The following is a 19,730-nucleotide window of genomic DNA, read 5'->3' as shown; positions in this document are numbered from 1 at the left end:
ATTAGGTTAGAGGGCTGTGCCTTCGTGGATGGATTGAAGCTCTTACCTCAGGAGTGGGTTCTGGATAAAAAGGATAAGCTATGCCTTCTTACTGTCTTGCTTTTGCCCTTCCACCTTCCGCCATGGAATGATGCAGCAAGAAGATCCTGGCCAAATGATGGCACCTTGATGTTGGACTTCCCAGGCTCCAGAACTGTGAGCCAAATAAACTTCTATCGTTTTTCCATTTCCCAGTCTCAGATATTCTGTTATAGCAACACAAATCAGACTAAGACACTCAGTATCTAAAACACTGCACATTGCAGGCACTATAAATTTATGTTGAATTAAGTGATCTGATTGTGTGATTAAAACTCTAGGTGTAGCGGGGATAGACACTGGAAGCTAAGAATAGCACAGTGGATAGATGGTGTCAATACTACAGGATCTTGTATGTTAATACTCAAGAGTATATACTTAATCCTGTAATTAAGCACTTCTTAAAGTATGTTGCTTGAAATATCAGACCTACACCACTCAGAATTCTGCCATCAAATATGTTTCAAAACACTGGTTTAAACGGTTAAGCAGTTTCTTTTGCTTAGACTCCCTTGGTCTTTACTCCAATCATGTACATTGTAAAGCTCCAAGAGGGGTTTATAATGTTTTTCAAACTTCTAGGATCCTGGCCCCTCTTTTAAGGGGAGCACCTTGGAGGCTTGGTGTTCTCCATGACACCATTTATGAAATCTGCTATAAGCAATAAGGAGCCAGTAAAGACCTTTCAGCAGGAGATTGACATGCTTGGAATTTTGGTCTTCTGGAGAATGGCACTGGGTGAGGCAATACTGGAGTCAGGAAGACCAAGTTGAAGACAGATGCAATGGTTTAGGCAGGAGATAATGAGAGCTTGACACCAAGGATAGAGAAGGGGCCAAGAAATATAACTGACATTTAAGAAGTAGCACTTTAGGAGCATTGTTATATTGTATAGGTTGTGCCCTATGCAGGGACACCTGGCCAAATGGGCCCCAGGTCACTGAATCCAGCCCACGTTCATTGTTGCCAAGCTGTGCATCCAGGCAGAGGGCTGCATGTGTCCTGAGGAGGGCAGCTTGCTATGGTTTGAATATTTGCTTCCTTCAAAACTCATGTTGAAGTTTAATCCCCAGTGTGGCAGTATTGGGTGACAGGGCCTTGAAGAGATGATTGGATCATGAGGGCTCTGCTATGAATGGATTTATTGGGTTAATAGATCAATGGGTTCTCATAACAAGGGAACTGGGGGCTTTATAAGAAGAAGAGAGACCTGAGCTAGCAAGTTAGTATATACAGTCCCCTTCCTACGTGATGCCCTGCACCGCCTCACAACTCTCCAGAGTCCCCACCAGGAAAAAGGCTCTTACCAGATGCATCCGTCAACCTTGGACTTCTCAGCCTCTATAACTGTAAGAAATGAGTTTCCTTTCTTTATAAAATGCCCAGTTTCAGGTGTTATGTTGTAAGCAATAGAAAGCGACTAAGAGACTGCCAATATATAATTCACAGCCAGCTATGTCCCTAGTCAATGACTGATGAGATGTTGGGAGGAACAAGAGAATTGTCTAAGATGACTCATATTTCTGTTCTAAACTATGATATAGATAAAGATGCTTTAATTTTTTATTCTAATTTATTTTGATTCTTCTAAAACTATAGTATCTGAAATCATAATACCTGGAGAAGGAATGATGAATGTGCACCTCTGCTGCTCTGAATGGTCTCTTCCAAGAGTTACAGTTTTATCTTTATCACACATTAAAGTGTACATACTGTCATTGCAGAGAGATTGTTATCAAGACCTTGAACCAAGGGTTACAAACTCAAATGCCCACAGAACCCGTCAAACATAATAAATGGGTGATATATGTAGCAGGCCATTTACATATTAAATGTTTTTCATTTACAATAAGAAATATACTCTCTTCATTTGTCTAAACATGCAGTGTTCCCCATTTATAGTTTATAACCATTTTTTATAGGAACATGAGTAGTGAGAAGTACTTTTCTATTCTAAGAAATGCTTCTGCACAACCGTGATGATGAATGATCACTGACATTGTTGTAGTGTTAGGGACACAGTAGAGACTGGTGGGCCAGTATTTTTTTTTTTTTAGGAGAATCTGGGAATTTGAATTTTTATATGAAATCTCTCTCATTTTAAATGTTGGCAGAAATTTTTACAATACACTGTATGGGCCAAAAAAAAAGAAAGCATATTTCTGGGCCACCAGTTCATGATCTCTACCTTAGTCTATATTATACATACACATAAGCCTAATTTCTGTAAGTTGATCTATTTAAAATTCATATATTTAGGTAGGCAAGGTGTTAAATTACCTGCTAAATCACCCGGAAATCCCTGTTGAATTGCTGAGAGGAGAAAGCAGTGTTTGCTCAGCTAGTAATTAGAGCCGTGTCCTTATTTTTGCATTAAGCCTTTACTGTGGAAAGAAAAGCCAAAAATCTGGTGCCTGGTGGAAGAGTTAGTGCTTAAATCCAAATAGCATCATCAGTGGAGCTAAAGCATGAGAATCTGCCAAGACAAAAGTAACTTAAAGCATGAAGTCCAGCACTATGAAATAGAAGGGAAGCTACCAATATATACTTTCTGTTGTAATTTATATCTGGTGGATTCTGTTTCATGGAGAGGGGAATGTGGAATAGTGTATTGACTAAGGCCTTGATGTCAGGGGAGTTGTGAAATAGTGCAGAGGGATTTAGACGTGCGGCTAATATGATGTCACATCTTGGTTCGTGGCAGAAGTTTCTTAACGGCCCACATGTGAGCACATAGATTGGACCCATCTGTTTGAAAGGGGGAGTGAGCACATGGGTGGTAATCACCATTGTGCTAAAGAAACTTTGAGGAGGTGTTTAGTTCCTGCTGATAGGGAAGATTAGAATCAAGCAAGTTTTATGAATAGAAAATGATGAGCAGATGAGCCTGGAAGGAAATGGAAATGTGATGAGATTAGTAGCTGATGCATACCTCTCTGCAGGGAAAAAAAAAAAAAAAAAAAGCTTTAAGAGATGTCAGGCTGGGAAATACTTTATTTCCTGAAGTGCAAAGAAAAGATTTGGACAAAGCTGTAATATCAGAAGCTGCTGCCAAAGTGAATTGGTCAAGGATCTTTCTAAAAAAACTGCCATTTAGCAGTTGTTGGGTCTAAACACACGGAAGAAAAGATACCTTCATTTTCCTGAAATGCAAGGTTCATGCATGCATGCATTCAACCAACAAATATTTATTGAGAACCAACTATGTGTAGTCCTGTGGTAGGCCCTGGAGTGGCTCACACACTTGTAGGAATCAGTACCCTGCAGAAGACAGACCATGAGTACCTGGAAAGGATGGACTATGAGCTGACTTTCTCCTGGTGCTTCCCAATAATGCAATGTCTTTGGACAAAGAGAAAGCTCACCAAAATGAATAACGTGATTCACTGGCCCCAAGGCCTAGGTTCCCTTGGTTCCATGGATCACAGCATTTTCAGTTTGAGCATTTTCAAATTGTATTCTTTCCTAAAAGCACAACTTTTTAGGCAAAATGTAAGTTATTAACGGCAGTTCAGAGAAAACTCTGTATTAGTCCATTCTCATGCTGCTAATAAAGGTGTAACTGAAGCTCAGTAATTTATAAAGGAAAGAGGTTTAATTAACTCAAGTTCCACATGGCTGGGGAGAGATCTCACAATCATGGTGGAAGGCAAATGAGGAGCAAAGCCATGTCTTACATGGCAGCAGGCTGGAGGCTTGTGCAGGGGAACTCTCATTTATAAAACCACCAGATCCCATGAAACTTATTCACTACCGGGAGAACAATATGGGAGAAACCACACCCATGATTCAGTTATTGCCACCTGGTCCCACCCTTGACACATGGGGATTATTACAATTCAAGGTGAGATTTGGGTGGGGATACAGCCAAATCATATCATTCCACCTCTGGCCCCTCCCAAATCTCATGTCCTCACATTTCAAAACCAGTCATGCATTCCCAACAGTCCCCCAAAGTCTTAATTCATTTCAGAATTAACTCAAAAATCCACAGTCCAAAGTCTCATCTGAGACAAGGCAAGTCCCTTTACCTATGAGCCTGTATAATCAAAAGCAAGTTAGTTACTTCCCAGATACAATGGGGATACAGGTATTGAGTAAATATACCCATTCCAAATGGGAGAAATTGGCCAAAACATAGGGGTTACAGGCCCCATGCAAGTCCAAAATCCAATAGGGTAGTCATTAAACCTTAAAGTTCCAAAATGATCTTCTTTGACTCCATGTCCCACATCCAGGTCATGCTGATACAAGAGGTGGGCTCCCATGGCCTTGGGTAGCTCCACTCCTGTGGCTTTGCAGGGTACAGCCTCCCTCCTGGCTGCTTTCATGGGCTGACATTGTATCTGCAGCTTTTCCAGGTGCACAGTGCAAGCTGTTGGTGGATCTACCATTCTGGGGTTTGGAGGACGGTGGCCCTCTTCTCACAGTTCCACTAGGCAGTGCCCCAGTGGGTAGTCTGTGTGGGGGCTCCAACCCCACATTTTCCTTCTGAACTGCCCTAGCAAAGGTTCTCCATGAGAGCCCTGTCCCTGCAGCAAACTTCTGCCTGGACATCCAGGCATTTCCATACATCCTCTGAAATCTAGGCAGAAGATTCCAAACCTCAGTTATTGACTTCTGTGCACCCACAGGCCCAACACCACATATAAGCTGCCAAGGCTTAAGGCTTGCTTGCACCCTCTGAAGCAATGGCCTGAGCTCTATGTTGGCCCCTTTTAGCCATGGCTGGTGCTGAAGCAGCTGGGATGCAGGGCACCGTGTCCTGAGGCTGCACAGAGCAGGGGGACCCTGGGCCCAGCCCACAAAACCATTTTTTCCTCCTGGGCCTCCAGGAAGCCTGTGATGGAAGGGGCTGCCTTGAAGGCCTCTGACATGCCCTGGAGGCATTTTCCCATTGTCTTGGTGATTAACATTTGGGTCCTCATTACTTGTGCAAATTTCTGCAGCCGGCTTGAATTTCTTCCCAAAAACTGGGTTTTTGTTTTCTTTCACACTGTTAGGCTGCAAATTTTCCAAACATTTATGCTCTGCTTCCCCTGGAATGTTTTGCTGCTTAGAAATTTCTTCTTCCAGATACCCTAAATCACCTCTCTCAAGTTCAAAGTTCCACAGACATCTAGGGCAGGGACAAAATGCCACCAGTCTCTTTGTATAGCAAGAGTGACTTCTACTCCAGTTTCCAAAAAGTCCCTCATCTCCATCTGAGACAACCTCAGCCTGGACTTTACTGTCCGTATCACTATCAGCATTTTGGTCAAACCCATTCAATAAGTCTTTAGGAAGTTCCAAACTTTCCCACATTTTTCTCTCTTCTTCTGAGCCCTCCAAACTGTTCCAAACTTTGCCTGTTACCGAGTTCCAAAGTCACTTCCTCATTTTTTGGTATCCTTACAGCAGCATCCCACTACCTGACATCAATTTATTGTATTAGTCTGTTTTCATGCTGCTAATAAAGACATACTCAAGGCTGGGTAATTTATAAAGGAAAGAGGTTTAATTGACTCACAGTTCCATATGGCTGGGGCAGTCTCACAATCATGGTGGAAGGTGAATGAGGAGCAAATCCCTGTCTTCCATGGCAGCAGGCTAGAGGCTTGTGCAGGGGAACTTCCATTTATAAAACCATCAGATCCCATAAGACTTACTCACTACCAGGAGAACAGTATGGGGAAAACCACCCCCATGATTCAGTTACCTCCACCTGGCCCCACCCTTGACATGTGGGGATTATTACAATTCAAGGTGAGATTTGGGTGAGGATAAAGCCAAACCATATGACTCTTTAATTCTGTTTTTCTCTTTTTCTTTCTTCCTCAATTCTCTTCCTTTCTCCTTTCTTCTCCTTCCTTCCTTTCTTTCCTTTGAACCTTCATTCTTTTCCTTATTTCTGATATTATTTCTGATGAAGACTTTCCCTTATAAACCATTCCACAAGTTTATTCAACATAGTAAGTTTCCATCTCCTGAAATAACTGATTTACTGAGATTGGAAATAGCAGAGACATGTGTTGAAGCATCACAGAATGAGGAAAGCAGAATGGGGAGTGACTGGAACACCTATCCATCTCTGGTTTATTTCTTAATACCAAATCATAGGTCAAATAAGAGAAACCACATGTAATGACATTAAGGGCAGACAGTTTAATACTGCCTTCTTTTGCTTTTTCTCCATGGGTGATAGCACAGGTTAATTTTAGTTCAATGACTTCACCTTTCAGAAAGTTTATCTTCAAGAGTTGCTGTTCCTTTGAGACCTACCCTTTAATTTACTGTTTGTGTATACTTTTCTTTCCAGAAATGGCAGGAAGCACTTCTCTTCCCAGGAATGCAGTAGTCTGAGACCATAGACAAAAAGGTCTGAATTCCAGCCTCAACCTTTATAACAGCTCCTGAGTATTCTTTGAGAAGGTCATTTCTCTATTTCTCCACCTGTAAAGAGGAGATAAAGTTTCTTTCAACCTTTTTACTATCTTGAAAGGATTAAGTATTTAAGGTTTGTGAAACACTTTGAAGATAAAAAGTGGAGAGCAAACACTACATCTACTTTAAATGCAGTTCTTCTCTTTTTTATTATTTTTAAGAGCTCAGCATTCTGGAAAACACCTAAATTAAAACTTCTGCAATATCAAGTTAACACACATACACAAATAGTCACACACACACAGATACACACACACATACACACACACATAGATGACAATTTATGAATGCAAGCCTTGTTTGAGGCTCAAAAGCCAGCTTGGAACTAATCTCTTGGAAAGATTGAGGTTATTTCTAATAAGATGATATTAGGCTAAGAAGTACATCTGTCTGGACCTCAGTTTCCTCATCTGTAAAACAAATGGATTGAACGAGAATGATACCTAAGCTCTCATTTACTCTTGAGTTCTCTTAACATCTAGTGACTCTGTGCTTTCCTGAGTATATAACAGAGGTAAGGAAAGGCAGTTTCCCTTTATCCTGGGGTTCTTTGGGACATATGAGACTATGACAGAGGTAGGAAAATACTCAACGGTGGGTACCTTCATACATTTCTCTACCTATGTGGTGACCAGTAAGTAGAGACAGCCAAGCACACATAACTGGTGATTTACAGGGTCTTGTAAATAAATAGTGAAAATAGATAAGCATCTTTACTACGATTGATTTTCAACAGCCACATTAAATTCCTACCCATAGAGACTGTGTTCCTAGGATCCAGTGACCTCTCTAGGCATATTGTTTTAAATCAATCAGATCCAAGAGAAGGGTAACATATTATTAGTAATTTATCACAGGGCATCGTAACATTTTACCCATTAGGATACATACAGAAAATGATAATATTTTCTTTAGGTATAATATCTTTAGGTAAAGGGAAAGGCTAATCCCAGCCAGAGATGACCAGCCTGGTGGCCCATGTAGATGAGTTCACATTCGTTCACCAGAGAGCTGAGAGGGTCGATGTGGCAGCACATTGGAAGCCTTCTTGCTGCATGTGGTTGGATATTCTGCCTTAGTTTAAAAGACTTCATCTTTAGATTTCTTCCCTGCCCAGAACCTGTCAGCTTGGCCCTGAGACTTTTGATAATGAGAGGGGGAGGGAGAAATAAATCTCTTTTGAGCTCTGTCTTCTACCTTAGAAGAGTATCAAGTGCTAAAATAGCTCGCAGCAATCGGGAGAATCAGAGTGAAGGAAGGCGCAGAGTACTGGGGAAGAAGTCGGGGGATGGTCAGGATAGGGGGAAGGTATGCAGTGTTGACCGACAAAATTATAACAAATTTAGTTTAAAGATTTTAGCTGGCTTTTATTTGTGATTCTAGAACCTGGCAACATATTATTCTATAAAACAGAATGAACGTTCTGATGAGCTGAGCAGAGGAGCTTGGCTTTATAGACAGAAAATGGCTGAGGAAAGCAGAAACAGAACAGAAAGCGGATCAGTCATTTCAAAGTTACAAAGGTTAAAACAAAGGGACTTTCTTATTGTTACAGTTAAACCTGACCTGTCTGGGGATTTGGCTGTTCTGTCTCTCTCTCCTGATTTCTCTGAAGGTCAGATAAACAACTTAGTGTTGGCTTGGTAGCATGGAACGTTAGCATGCGTGACTCCATTTTGGTTTGGTTTGGTTTGTTGATCCTGGTGCAGGCATTCAGTTCAAGCCAATGGCCTCCTATACATTTTATTTAGTAAAGGCAACCACAGTATGAATGTAAAAATACGTGCTATTTGGGCTGTTTCACCTAGAACAAGAAGTACGCCTAGACGGTGGCAGATTGATTGGTAGTGACAGCTGTCTGGAAAGCTCCATCTCGGAAGAGTCTGAGACCACGTTCCACCTTTGGAATGAACAGTGAATTGTTCATGTTTCCTGTGGCCTCCAGGTGCAGCTGGCAGGATAGAGCAGCCAAAGCCCACATGCTATATAATTGCCATCTCTGCACAGAACATGCTGAAACTGTGGTGCTGAGGCCAGGGAAAGGACATGTTTGAACTGTGTTCAGAGGAAAGAAAAGGTGGCCATGCCCATGGGGTGGGGCAAGCATTTAGATGAAAGGCAGCATAATGTGATGGTTAGGAGCACAGACCCCAGACCAGGTTGGATCCTACTGTGCTTCACCCTTCTGTGCCCTGTTTCTAATCTGTTGTGTGGGGATAATAATCATATCTTACTCCAAGGATATGATAAAAGGATCCATCAGTTAATATTTGTTAAGCATTTGGAAGAGTGCCTACACGTGGTTAACACGGAGTACCTGATAAATAAGACATAGAGAGAAACCAAGACCACCCAGGCCCTCCCTCCCATCTCCATGATCAGGGAGAATAATTTTTGTGCAAAGAAAGGTAGAACAAATTTTGTGAGAGGGAGCTGATGATGTAACCATGTAACAAGATAGTAGGAGAGGATCTAATTGCACAAAATAAGGTTCTCAAGTCTTGAGTGCTGAAAGAAGTTGCAGCCATACCCCACAACCCAGTGGCAGTTTTTAAGCATTGAGGACAGAAAGGTGCCAAAAGACTGGAGCCAGTCAAAGATGGTCCCTATTATCAAAGGAGGAAAAGGAGGCTTGATTCTAGAAGCACATCGAAGTGCTCAGTGTTGATCCAAAGGCACACGTGGGAAGGGAATTTTGAACAGATGGTTAACAGATGCTTCTACATGGGCTGCGCAGGGTAGGGAAAAGAGCACGTGCTGCCACGCCAAACTGACTTGGGCGTAAACCCGTGTTCTGTCACTTTCCGGCTGAATGGCCTTGAGAATATTCTTGACGTCTAAGCTTCACTGTCTCCAGCTGCAGAATAGAAATGGCAATGCCTACAGGATTCCTGTGAAAAAGTGACAATCGTAGGTAAATGATCAAGCAGAGGATTGAGCAAAGCAGGTGTGCAATAAGTGCTATCAGTATAACCAAAGAGGCAGCGGCACATAATGTTTTAGACCAGGGGTCAGCAAACTTATTCTGTTAAAGGCACTTAACAGACTTTGTGGGCCATACAGTCTCAGCCTAAACTACTCAACCATGCCTTTGTAGCAGGAAAGCAGCCATAGATAATATGTTATTGCAGCATGGCTGCATTCCAATAAAACTTTATTTACCAAAACAAGCAACCAGATTTTGCCCTTGGGCTATAGTTTGCTGATCCCTGGCTTAGAACCAAAACTGCCAGGTTTAAAACAAGGCTCTGCCACTTGAGAATAGTGTGACCTTTGACTATACAAGGCTCTGCCACTTAAGAATAGTGTGACCTTTAACCAGTTCATAATTCAGTTTCCTTGTCGGTTAAATTGTTGTAAAAACAGTATCTATCTTGCAAGATTGTTGTAACAAAGGAGACCATGCAGGGCTCTGCATCTCACAGTGAATGCTTGATGCATAGCAAGCTTTTAACGCATGTTACCTGTTATCATTATGATTATCCCAACAGCCTAGAGTAGGGAGCCAAAGTTTCCAGTAACATGAAATTTAGTAGAGACAAATATAAAATCCTGCACTTATACCCCCAAAAGGAAACCACACACTTACAGGTGTGATTATATTATATATTGCTTTTTCTAGGAAAAGACCTAAATGCTTTAATTCATTCATATCACAGTGCTGTGTGGCGTGGCTGCCACCCAAAATAAGCATAGTCATCGACTGAAGAAATAGGTGTGAGATTGTCTCTAGGATAACAGACGGGCTTTGCACAGTTCTGAGTAAGTTTAATATGCGATTGCTCTATCCTGGCCATCGTATTTTAAGAAGGAAGCTGGTATATGGAAAACATTTTGAAAGATGTAAACAATATAATAAATAAGGACTCATTATATATAATAAATTGTCTGAGAGATAATTATACAAATTAGGTTTTCAACCTGGGTTGAGATTTCTCAAATATATTTAAGGATTTTTATAAGGATGGCAGTTTTAAAACATAGCCTCCCAAATTATTTGACCCTCCTCCCGTCTAGAGGTGGGGTTTATGTCCTCACCTCCTAAATCTGGACTCTGAGACTCTTGGTCAGTAGAATGTGGTACAAGTGATGCTGTGCCAGTTTTTGAGCCAAGGCCTTAAGAAACTGATGGCTGCCACTTTCTTTCAGGCCAGTTGCTCTTAGAACCCAGCTGAGGTCCCAGCTAATAGCCATCATCAACCAGCAGGTATGTCAGATGACTACAACCCCAGCTACCTATGACGTCAATCGCATGAGAGTCTCCAAATAAGAACTGCCCCCATTCAACCCCCAGAACCATGAAAGACAGTAAAAAGATTCCAGTTATTTTAAGTCACATAATTGTCTGTTACACAACAATAGGTTGCTGGGGCAACGTGGAAGAGGAATTTGACTTTTTCTGTATAGCTACAAGTAAAACTAGTCTATAGGAAGCTCCAAGCACCCTAGGATAGTAAGTACAGGCAGTTAGATTTCGGTCTAATGTTAAGAAAAGCTTTGTGTAAAGTGTTGGGAGGATATGGAAAAAAGGAATCCCTTGTACACTGTTTTCCCAGTGTAAATTAGGACAACCATAATGGAAAATAGTATGGAGTTTCCTCAAAAACTAAAAATGGAACTACCTTATGAACCAGCAATCCAACCTCTGGGTCTATATGCAAAAGAAATAAAATCAGTATATTGAAAAGAAGTCTTAGATAAAGAAACTGTGGTGTGTGTGTGTGGTATGTGTGTGTGTGTGTGTGTATATATATACACATATATATACACATATGTATATACATACACATATATATACATATATATATATGATGGAATACTACTCAGCCATAAAAATCAATGAATTAACAGCATTCGCAGCAACCTGGATGAGATTGAAGACTATTATTCTAAGTAAAGTAACTCAGGAATGGAAAACCAAACATTGTATATTCTCACTGATATGTGGGAGCTAAGCTATGAAGATACAAAGGCATACAATGGATTTGGAGGACTTGGGGGAAGGTGAAGGAGGGATAAAAGACTACAAATATGGTGCAACGTATACTGCTCAGGTGATGGGTGTACCAGCATCTCACAGGTCACCACTAAAGAACTTAATCATGTAACCAAATAGCACCTGTACCCCAATAACTTATGGAAATATAATACTAAAAAATATATTTAAAAAATAAAGACAATATTTTCCTGTATTAAAACAAGAAAAGAAGTATGCATTTCCATGTTCATTGGAGCACTATTCACAACACCTGAGATATGGAAACAACATAACTGTCCGTCAACGGATGAATGAAGACTTATGTTTGTATATATACACAATGGAATACTATTCAGCCTTTGAAAAGAAGGAAATCGGCCGGGCGCGATGGCTCACGCCTGTAATCCCAGCAGTTTGGGAGGCCGAGGTGGGCAGATCATGAGGTCAGGAGATCGAGAGCATCCTGGCTAACACAGTGAAACCCCATCTCTACTAAAAATACAAAAAAAATTAGCCGGGTGCGGTGGCAGGTGCCTGTAGTCCCAACTACTCGGGAGCCTGCGGCAGGAGAATGGCGTGAACCCGGGAGGCGGAGTTTGCAGTGAGCCGAGATAGCGCCATTGCACTCCAGCCTGGGCAACAGAGCGAGACTCTGCCTCAAAAAAAAAAAAAAGAGATGGAGACCATCTTGGCCAACATGGTGAAAACCCGTCTCTACTAAAAATACAAAAAAAATAAAAAAAATTAGCTGGGCGTGGTGGTGTGCACTTATAATCCCAGCTACTCTGGAAGCTGAGGCAGGAGAATCATTTGAACCTGAGAGACGGAGGTTGCAGTGAGTGGAGATCGTCCCACCGCATTCCAGCCTGGCAACAGAGCGAGACTCGATCTAAAAAATAATAATAAAGAAGGAAATACTGTCATTTGTGACAACATGGAAACATGGATATACTTGAAGAACATTATGTTAACTCAAATAAAAAGATAAATGCCACATGATCTCACAAATATGTGGAATCTAAAAAAGTCAAATTTATAAGAGCAGAGAGTAGAATAGTGGTTACTAGAGGTGAAAGAGGAGACAGGAGGGATTGGTAATGGGGAGATGTTGATCAAAGGATACGAAATTTCAGTTAGGCAGGAGGCAAGTTCAAGAGGTCTGTTTTACATCATGGTGATTATACTAATGGTAATAACAATATATTGTATACTTTAAAATTGCTAAGAGAGTAGTTTTTGTTTGTTTGTTTGTTTGTTTTTGAGGCAGAGTCTCGCTCTGTTGCCCAGGCTGAAGTGCAGTGGTGTGATCTTGGCTCACTGCAACCACTGCCTCCTGGGTTCAAGTGATTCTTCTGCCTCAGCCTCCCGAGTATCTGGGCACGCACCACCATGCCCAGCTAATTTTTGGTATTTTTAGTAGAGACAGGGTCTCACCATGTTGACCAGCCTGGTATCGAACTCCTGACCTCAGGTGATCCACCTGCCTCGGCCTCCCAAAGTGCTGGGATTACAGGCATGAGCCACTACGCGCCGCCAGAGAGTAGATTTTAAGTGTTCTCACCACAAAAAAAGTTATGTGAGGTAATATATATGTTAATTAACCTGTTTTAGCCATTCCAAAGTGTATACATGTATCAAAACGTCATGTTGTATATCATAAGTATTTGCAATTTTTATTTGTCAACTAAAAAAATTAGGTAGAGCTTTCTGAAAATTGAATCTATCAAACCACAAATGGGCTGCTAAACAAGGCACTGAGTTCCTCTTACTGAATATACCAAAACTGAGGCCATGTGATTGCAGGTCCCAAATATTACAGAGGATTTAGGTCATGGGGGATTGTGAATTTGGTCAGAATCTGTGTTTGTTGGTTGGTTATTTGGTTGATCTCCCAGTTTGCCTAAAAAAGAGTTTGTTACCTAAAAGGTACTGGATAAATATTTCATTTATTCATTCAACAAATAGTTATGGAATGCTGACTACATTCTAGGCACTGTTGTAGATGCTAGGAATACGTCTGAACAAAATAGATGAAAATTCATTCTCTGTGGAGCTCAGGTTCTAGTAAAAGCAGATATGTGATAACCACATAAGTGAAATACATAACATAGTAGGTAATGATAAAGTGTCAAGGACCAATAAAGTAGTTGCCCCTTTTCCATGGGGGATATGTTCCAAGATCCCCAGTGGATGCCTGAAACTCTGCAGATAATACCAAACCCTACATATGCTATCGTTTTTCCTGTACATACATACCTATGACAAAGCTTAATTTATAAATTAGGCACAGTAAGAGTTCAACAACAATGATGATATAGAAGAGTTATAACAATATACTATCATAAAAGTTATGTGATTGATCTCTTTCTCTCTGTGTCTCACAAAATAACTCATTGTGCTGAACCACGGGTAACTGAAGTTGTGGAAAGTAAATCCAAAGATAGGAGCAGACCATGGTATAAAACAGGGTAGAGGGATATGTAATATCTGAAGAATGATTTTCCGTTATAAATACAATAGCCTGGAAATAACCATTTGTGGTGAATTAATGGTTAAGGAAAATGCCAGAGTTTAACTCTTTGGCTTAAAAATATTGAATATATTCTTAGACACTCTTGTAATCACTGGGAACAAGGCAGTAGACAAGATCCAAGATCTCTGCTTTTAGACAGTTTATATACTTATCTTCTACTTGGGGAAAGGAGACAACAAAAAATAAATACATCAGGCAATTTCAGTGAGTAGTGTGCCCTCCCACCAGCTGCCATAACTTCAAAATTCTCAGTGTCTGACCATTTTTGGTCCTACGAAGCTCTTGTTTCTTCCAGGAATAGACTTAAAGACATGTTTCTTGTTGTAATTGTCCTGCCTCCTGGCTCTGCCTGGCATTCACAGACCAATGAACTATTTGTGGCTCCTTTTTTTTTTTTGAGACAGAGGTTTGCTCTTGTTGCCCAGGCTGGAGTGCAATGGCGCGATCTCAGCTAACTGCAACCTCCGCCTCCCAGGTTCAAGCAATTCTCCTGCCTCAGCCTCCTGAGTAGCTGGAATTACAGGCATGCGCCATCAGGCCCAGCTAATTTTGCACTTTTAGTAGAGACAGGGTTTCTCCATGTTGGTCAGGCTGGTCTCGAACTCCCGACCTCAGGTGATCCGCCCACCTCGGCCTCCCAAAGTGCTGGGATTACAGGCACGAGCCACTGCACCCGGCCTATTTGTGGCTCCTTTCATTAGGTGATAGCTGTTATCATCTAAAGAGATTAATCTTTCAGGCTTTGGATTAATTGCCAGCACCACTGATCATTGATTGGCAATAAGAGCAGAAAATCTAGTTGAGGATGGTTCTCTGTTCTTTTGTGAGGCTGTAGCAGAGCAAGAGTACACATGGATCACTTCTAAACAATGGTACATTTCTTGCATCCTTAATGAGAAATGATGCAGAAGAGGAGATGATGGGGATTTATCTCAGCTGGTTTTGCTTTGATCTTCACTGCTGCTACTCCTTTCATATGGGCGAATTCCAAGGGGGGTTTCAGGCCTAAAGTATTATGAAGTCTGAAGTCTGAGAATCTGATGGAATGATTGATGATGCCATTGATGATTCCATTAATCATTGATGATTAATATTCCAGGCACAAATGTAGCAGGGCAGATGAATGGGTCCAGAGAAATAATAATGAAAATTCAGACTTCGAGTTTAGCAGTGTAGTTCAGTTCAGCTAACATTTATCCAGAGGACACTAGGTTTCAGAAAGGGATGAAAAAGACAAGGTTCCTGCTTTTGAGTAGCTCACAGTGCACTGAAGGAGCCAGACATGGGAATAAATCATTTCAGGAGACTGGATGAATGTCCACAAAAGTGAGCACAGTTTGAGGAGTGGCTAAAAATCATTCTGCATTATCTTCATAATCTTTAGATTGGTAGTGTTCTCAGTTATGGAAAGTGGGTATAAACCTCAGAGTGCATGGTTAAAACTGTCTGCCTCTAGCTGACCCCCCATGAGTAGAATCATAGCACTAGAAGCACTTGGGAGATTATATGTTAATTTTCATACAGAGACCCTCAGTGTCTGAATGTTCTTTTCACTTATTATCATAGGGAAGAGTTGTAGGTAAGTGAATTCTTGATTTCATAGAATATTTATTTGTCACTTAGAGTTGTACCAGGTGCCAGAACATAACAATGAATAAGAGACAGTTCTCTTGACCTCAAATTGCTCACAGTCTAGAAGGATTGAATGGAGACCAACAAGCGAATGGACACTTAAAATGCAGGATGATAATAGTGTCCTAGAACTATGCACATAGTGGTATAGAAACATACTAAGGGCACCTACATAGGTCTGCAGGAGTCAGGGAATGGCTTCACAGGAATGTTTGGATTGAGGCTTCTAGAATGAGTCAAGTATATTCCCAGGAGAGGGCATTCCATGAAGACAAATGTCTGTGCAAAGGAATGGAGCTATAAGAGCATGACATGCTCAGGACCTCCCAAGCTCACCATGTAACTGAGCAGAGAGGTGAGAAAGAGGCAGACAATACAGGCTGATCATCAAAGCCAGATGCAGAGAGAATCCAGCCAGATCTTTGTCCTCAAGGAGCCCCTGAAGAGTGTTACGCAAGTCAGCGACATGATCAGATTTTTGAAGAAGAAATATCACTCTACAACAAAGGCAAAGGCTGAAGGCAGGGAGGCCAGGAGGCTACTGCGGCCATCCAAGCAAGATGCAAGGGGGGTCTGTAATAGGGTAGTGTGGCAGAAGAGATTGGCATGGGGTGAGGGGTGTGTGTGAGATACCTGTTGGTCCCCAAGTTCAATTGGATATAGATAGTTAGACAGAGAGATGCCTAGGATTCTAGTGTGCACCAGTGTGTGAGTAGATAGGGGTGCCATTTATTGAGACAATGGACATAGGAAAAGGAGGAGGTTTGAGGGTATTGATTTCAGTTTGTGACTTTTGGGGTGCTAGGATCCAGAAAGTAGATTACTAGTAAATAGTTGAATATGTTGGTTTGGTGATCAGGAAATAGGCTTAGTCACAAGAGATACACATTGGAGAATTAACAGCATGTAGGTAGCAGAGGAAACCATAGGTAAGGAGATGGAGGAGTAATTGGCAAAAAGGCAGGAAAAGCAGCTTGGAGCTATGTTGTTAAGGCCCTTGAACCATCTCAGAAGGTTTTGCAAGGTGAGACTGCTTTGGCTAAAGAGACTGTTCAAGTAGGACCTGCATTAGAGCCTCATTTATTAAATAAGCATGAATGGAGCATGTTCTGTGGCTTGACACAGGGGTGAGAGCAGTGAGAAAACAAGCACAGTCTGTCTTTGCCCTTATGCAGTTTATCCACTTAAGTGGAGAATCATGTATTTAATTAATTTCCACGATGGTAAGTGCTACAAAAGAAAAGCATAGGGTGATTTCACAGTACAGAATGAGGGGGTGGGAAAGCTGACACTTGGTCTGTGGGTCAGAGAAGGTAGCCTCAAGGAAGTGACATTTCAGCTGGACTTAAAGGGTGAGTAGGCAAGCTCCATAGAAAGGACAGGGACAGCTCTCCAAAGAAAACAGGACTGAAGGATGCCCTCGTGGCCTGAGGGAGCTGGGTGCTTGCGGTAACATGATGACAAGTGACCTGCTGCGCGTAGCACTCCTGAGAGACTCAAGAGCTGTGCAGCTACCACACTTCCCGCCTGTAGGTAGACACCTCAAGGACTTGGGTTTGTAAATCCAGGTCCGCTTCAAAGAAAAACTTTTTATAGCAGCAGCATCCTCTAGTGAGCAGCGAACTGTTGCCAAGAGGGGCTCCTTTCCCTGGCAGCCACCTGGCCCTGAAGCAGCTCCAGAAAACTGTCTCAGAGCCCATTGCAGGGCATTAATTGACAAGGAGGTGATTTTGAGCATGATGAAGACATTGAGAGTTGAGAGCCTGAATTTGGACAGGCTGCTCAAGCAGAAAAGAGAGGCAGAGTAGTTGAGCAGCCAAGAAATCAGTATGTTTGGTCAACACAGGTCACCTGGGAGTGTAACATTTGCATTCACCAGCAGCAGCAGAATGTGCCTCTTCAGAACTGGCATGTCAAGGAATTAGCTCGAGTCAAAATCCAACCTTGGCACATTTTGGTCCCGATGTGGTTCTTTTGTGAAACACAACAAAGCAATTGGGAAAATAACCTTAGAAAGAAACTTGATTGATTTTTCAAAGAAAGCGAGAACTTGTATGAAAATTTATCTTAAGTCTATTAAAGCTCTCCTCCTAGGCGGCTTGTAAGAGAAACTAAACTAGATTGCAATTCCATTTTGCAAAAAGGCTTTAATGTGTTTTTCCACATTTTTGGCCTTTGTTTCAGTTATACCTGTCAGGTTGTTTTATTAGGTGAAAAAATAGCTGACCAGCTGCTTTGATTCACTGTTGTTTTTCTCCTGTTGACGTTGCGTGCATCTTTATGTTCCTTCCAGCCTCCAAGTACATATATGGAAGTAATAATCTGTTTCATTCAAGCTAATAATTTAAATATTAAATATGCGTTCTTCCATTTTTTTTGTTAAACAGAACATTAACAATTTCCAAAAGTTTAATACCTAGCTTTACCACTTATTAACAGTGTTTTGTTTTGAACCTCTGTTTTCTAATCTGTGAAATGGGAATAAATAAACCTGCTTCACTTACTGAAGAGGATGTTTTGGAAAGTGAATGAGATAATGCATGAAAGAGTGCATTATAAACTGTGTCACACCATCCACATGTTAGGTATTAATATCATACTGATTATCACTATGACTAACAAGAAAATTATTTACACTGGGATGCAAAGTCTATTTATATATTCTGTGAAAATTATTTACATATGTGCTCTTCATTACCCTTTTCTGTCTCAATTTTCACAGGCACACATGAGAACAGCATCATAGTGACATGGGATGGGGTGTACGTCCCCCTCCCATTCTCCAGAGAGAAATAGAAAAATATTTTGCAATTGTTAAATACATTGTAATGTACTTAAAATCAGACATCAAACAGTGGAATATATATCATAGTTTTCCTTTTGTTCAATGACAATGTAAAAATCAAATCTTAACATGGAGATGTGTCTTAGTCTGCTCTGGTTGCTATAATAAAATACCATAGGCTGGATGGATTAAAGAACAGAAATTTATTGTTCACAATTCTGGAAGCTGGGAAGTCTAAAATCAAGGCACTAGCAGATTCAGTGTCTAGTAATAGCTTGTTCCTCCTAGATGGTGCCTTCTGGTCATGTCCTCATATAGTGGAAGGGACAAGCAAGCCTTCTCAGCCTCTTTTGAAGGGCACTAATCCCATTCATGAGGGTTTGATCCTCATGATCTAATCACCACCTAAAGGCCCCACCTCCTAATACTGTTGCATTGAAAATTAGGTTTTAACATATGAATTTTGAGGGGTCACATTCAGACTATAGCATGAAGACTGGAAAGTCCAAAGTCAACATTCCAGCAGGGCTCATTTTGTGGTGAGGGCTCTCTTCCTGGCTTGCAGACAGCTACCTTCTTCAGTGTGCTCACATGGCAGACAGAGATTGGGATCTCTAGTGTTTCTTTGTCTTTTACAGGGACATGAGTTCTGTCAGATCAGGACTCAATCCTTATGATCTCATTTAACCTTAATAACCACATATGGGTGGTTAGAGTATCAACATATGAATTTTAAGGGAGACACAATTCAATCTATAAAAAGATGAAGAAAGAGAGAAGAAAATGAATACTAAAAGAATTTGGATAGGATAGCATTGTCCGTGCATTAGAAGAAACACCCATGGGTTAACGTGTAATAGCAGGAATAATTTTTCTCCTTTCTGATTACATCATACTCTCTTTTTCAGGTGACTGTGACAGATGGTGGTCCCTCTCCAAAACAGTCAACCATTTGGGTGGTGGTTCAGGTTCTAGATGAAAATGACAACAAGCCCCAGTTCCCAGAGAAGGTCTACCAGATCAAGCTGCCAGAACGTGACCGAAAGAAGAGAGGAGAACCGATTTACAGGGCTTTTGCATTTGATAGAGATGAAGGCCCCAACGCAGAAATCTCCTACAGTATTGTGGATGGGAATGATGATGGAAAGTTCTTTATTGACCCTAAAACTGGGATGGTTTCTTCTAGAAAGCAGTTTACAGCAGGGAGTTATGACATCCTAACGGTAAGATCTTCCAAACTCCAGCAGCCCGGCGGATGGGGGGAAGTGGTTACGTTCTTATTCAAGTATACTCCTTTGAGC

At 41.3% G+C, this 19,730-nt stretch overlaps 1 protein-coding gene across 2 annotated transcripts in view; it reads left to right on the top strand.

Moving 5' to 3' along the window:
* FAT3 (FAT atypical cadherin 3) overlaps positions 1-19,730 on the top strand; it is a 667,316-nt gene that overhangs the window by 512,285 nt on the left and 135,301 nt on the right. For both annotated transcript variants that reach the window (XM_030828899.1, XM_030828900.1), the window contains one exon: positions 19,338-19,652. In XM_030828899.1, the coding sequence (XP_030684759.1) occupies positions 19,338-19,652 (315 nt within the window). The remainder of the gene's footprint in view (positions 1-19,337; positions 19,653-19,730) is intronic.

The sequence above is a fragment of the Nomascus leucogenys genome, chromosome 15, assembly GCF_006542625.1.
Source record: "Nomascus leucogenys isolate Asia chromosome 15, Asia_NLE_v1, whole genome shotgun sequence".
NCBI classification, from domain to species: domain Eukaryota; kingdom Metazoa; phylum Chordata; class Mammalia; order Primates; family Hylobatidae; genus Nomascus; species Nomascus leucogenys.
Note: the sequence above shows the minus strand (reverse complement) of the source record. Positions and strands in the feature narration are given on the sequence as shown.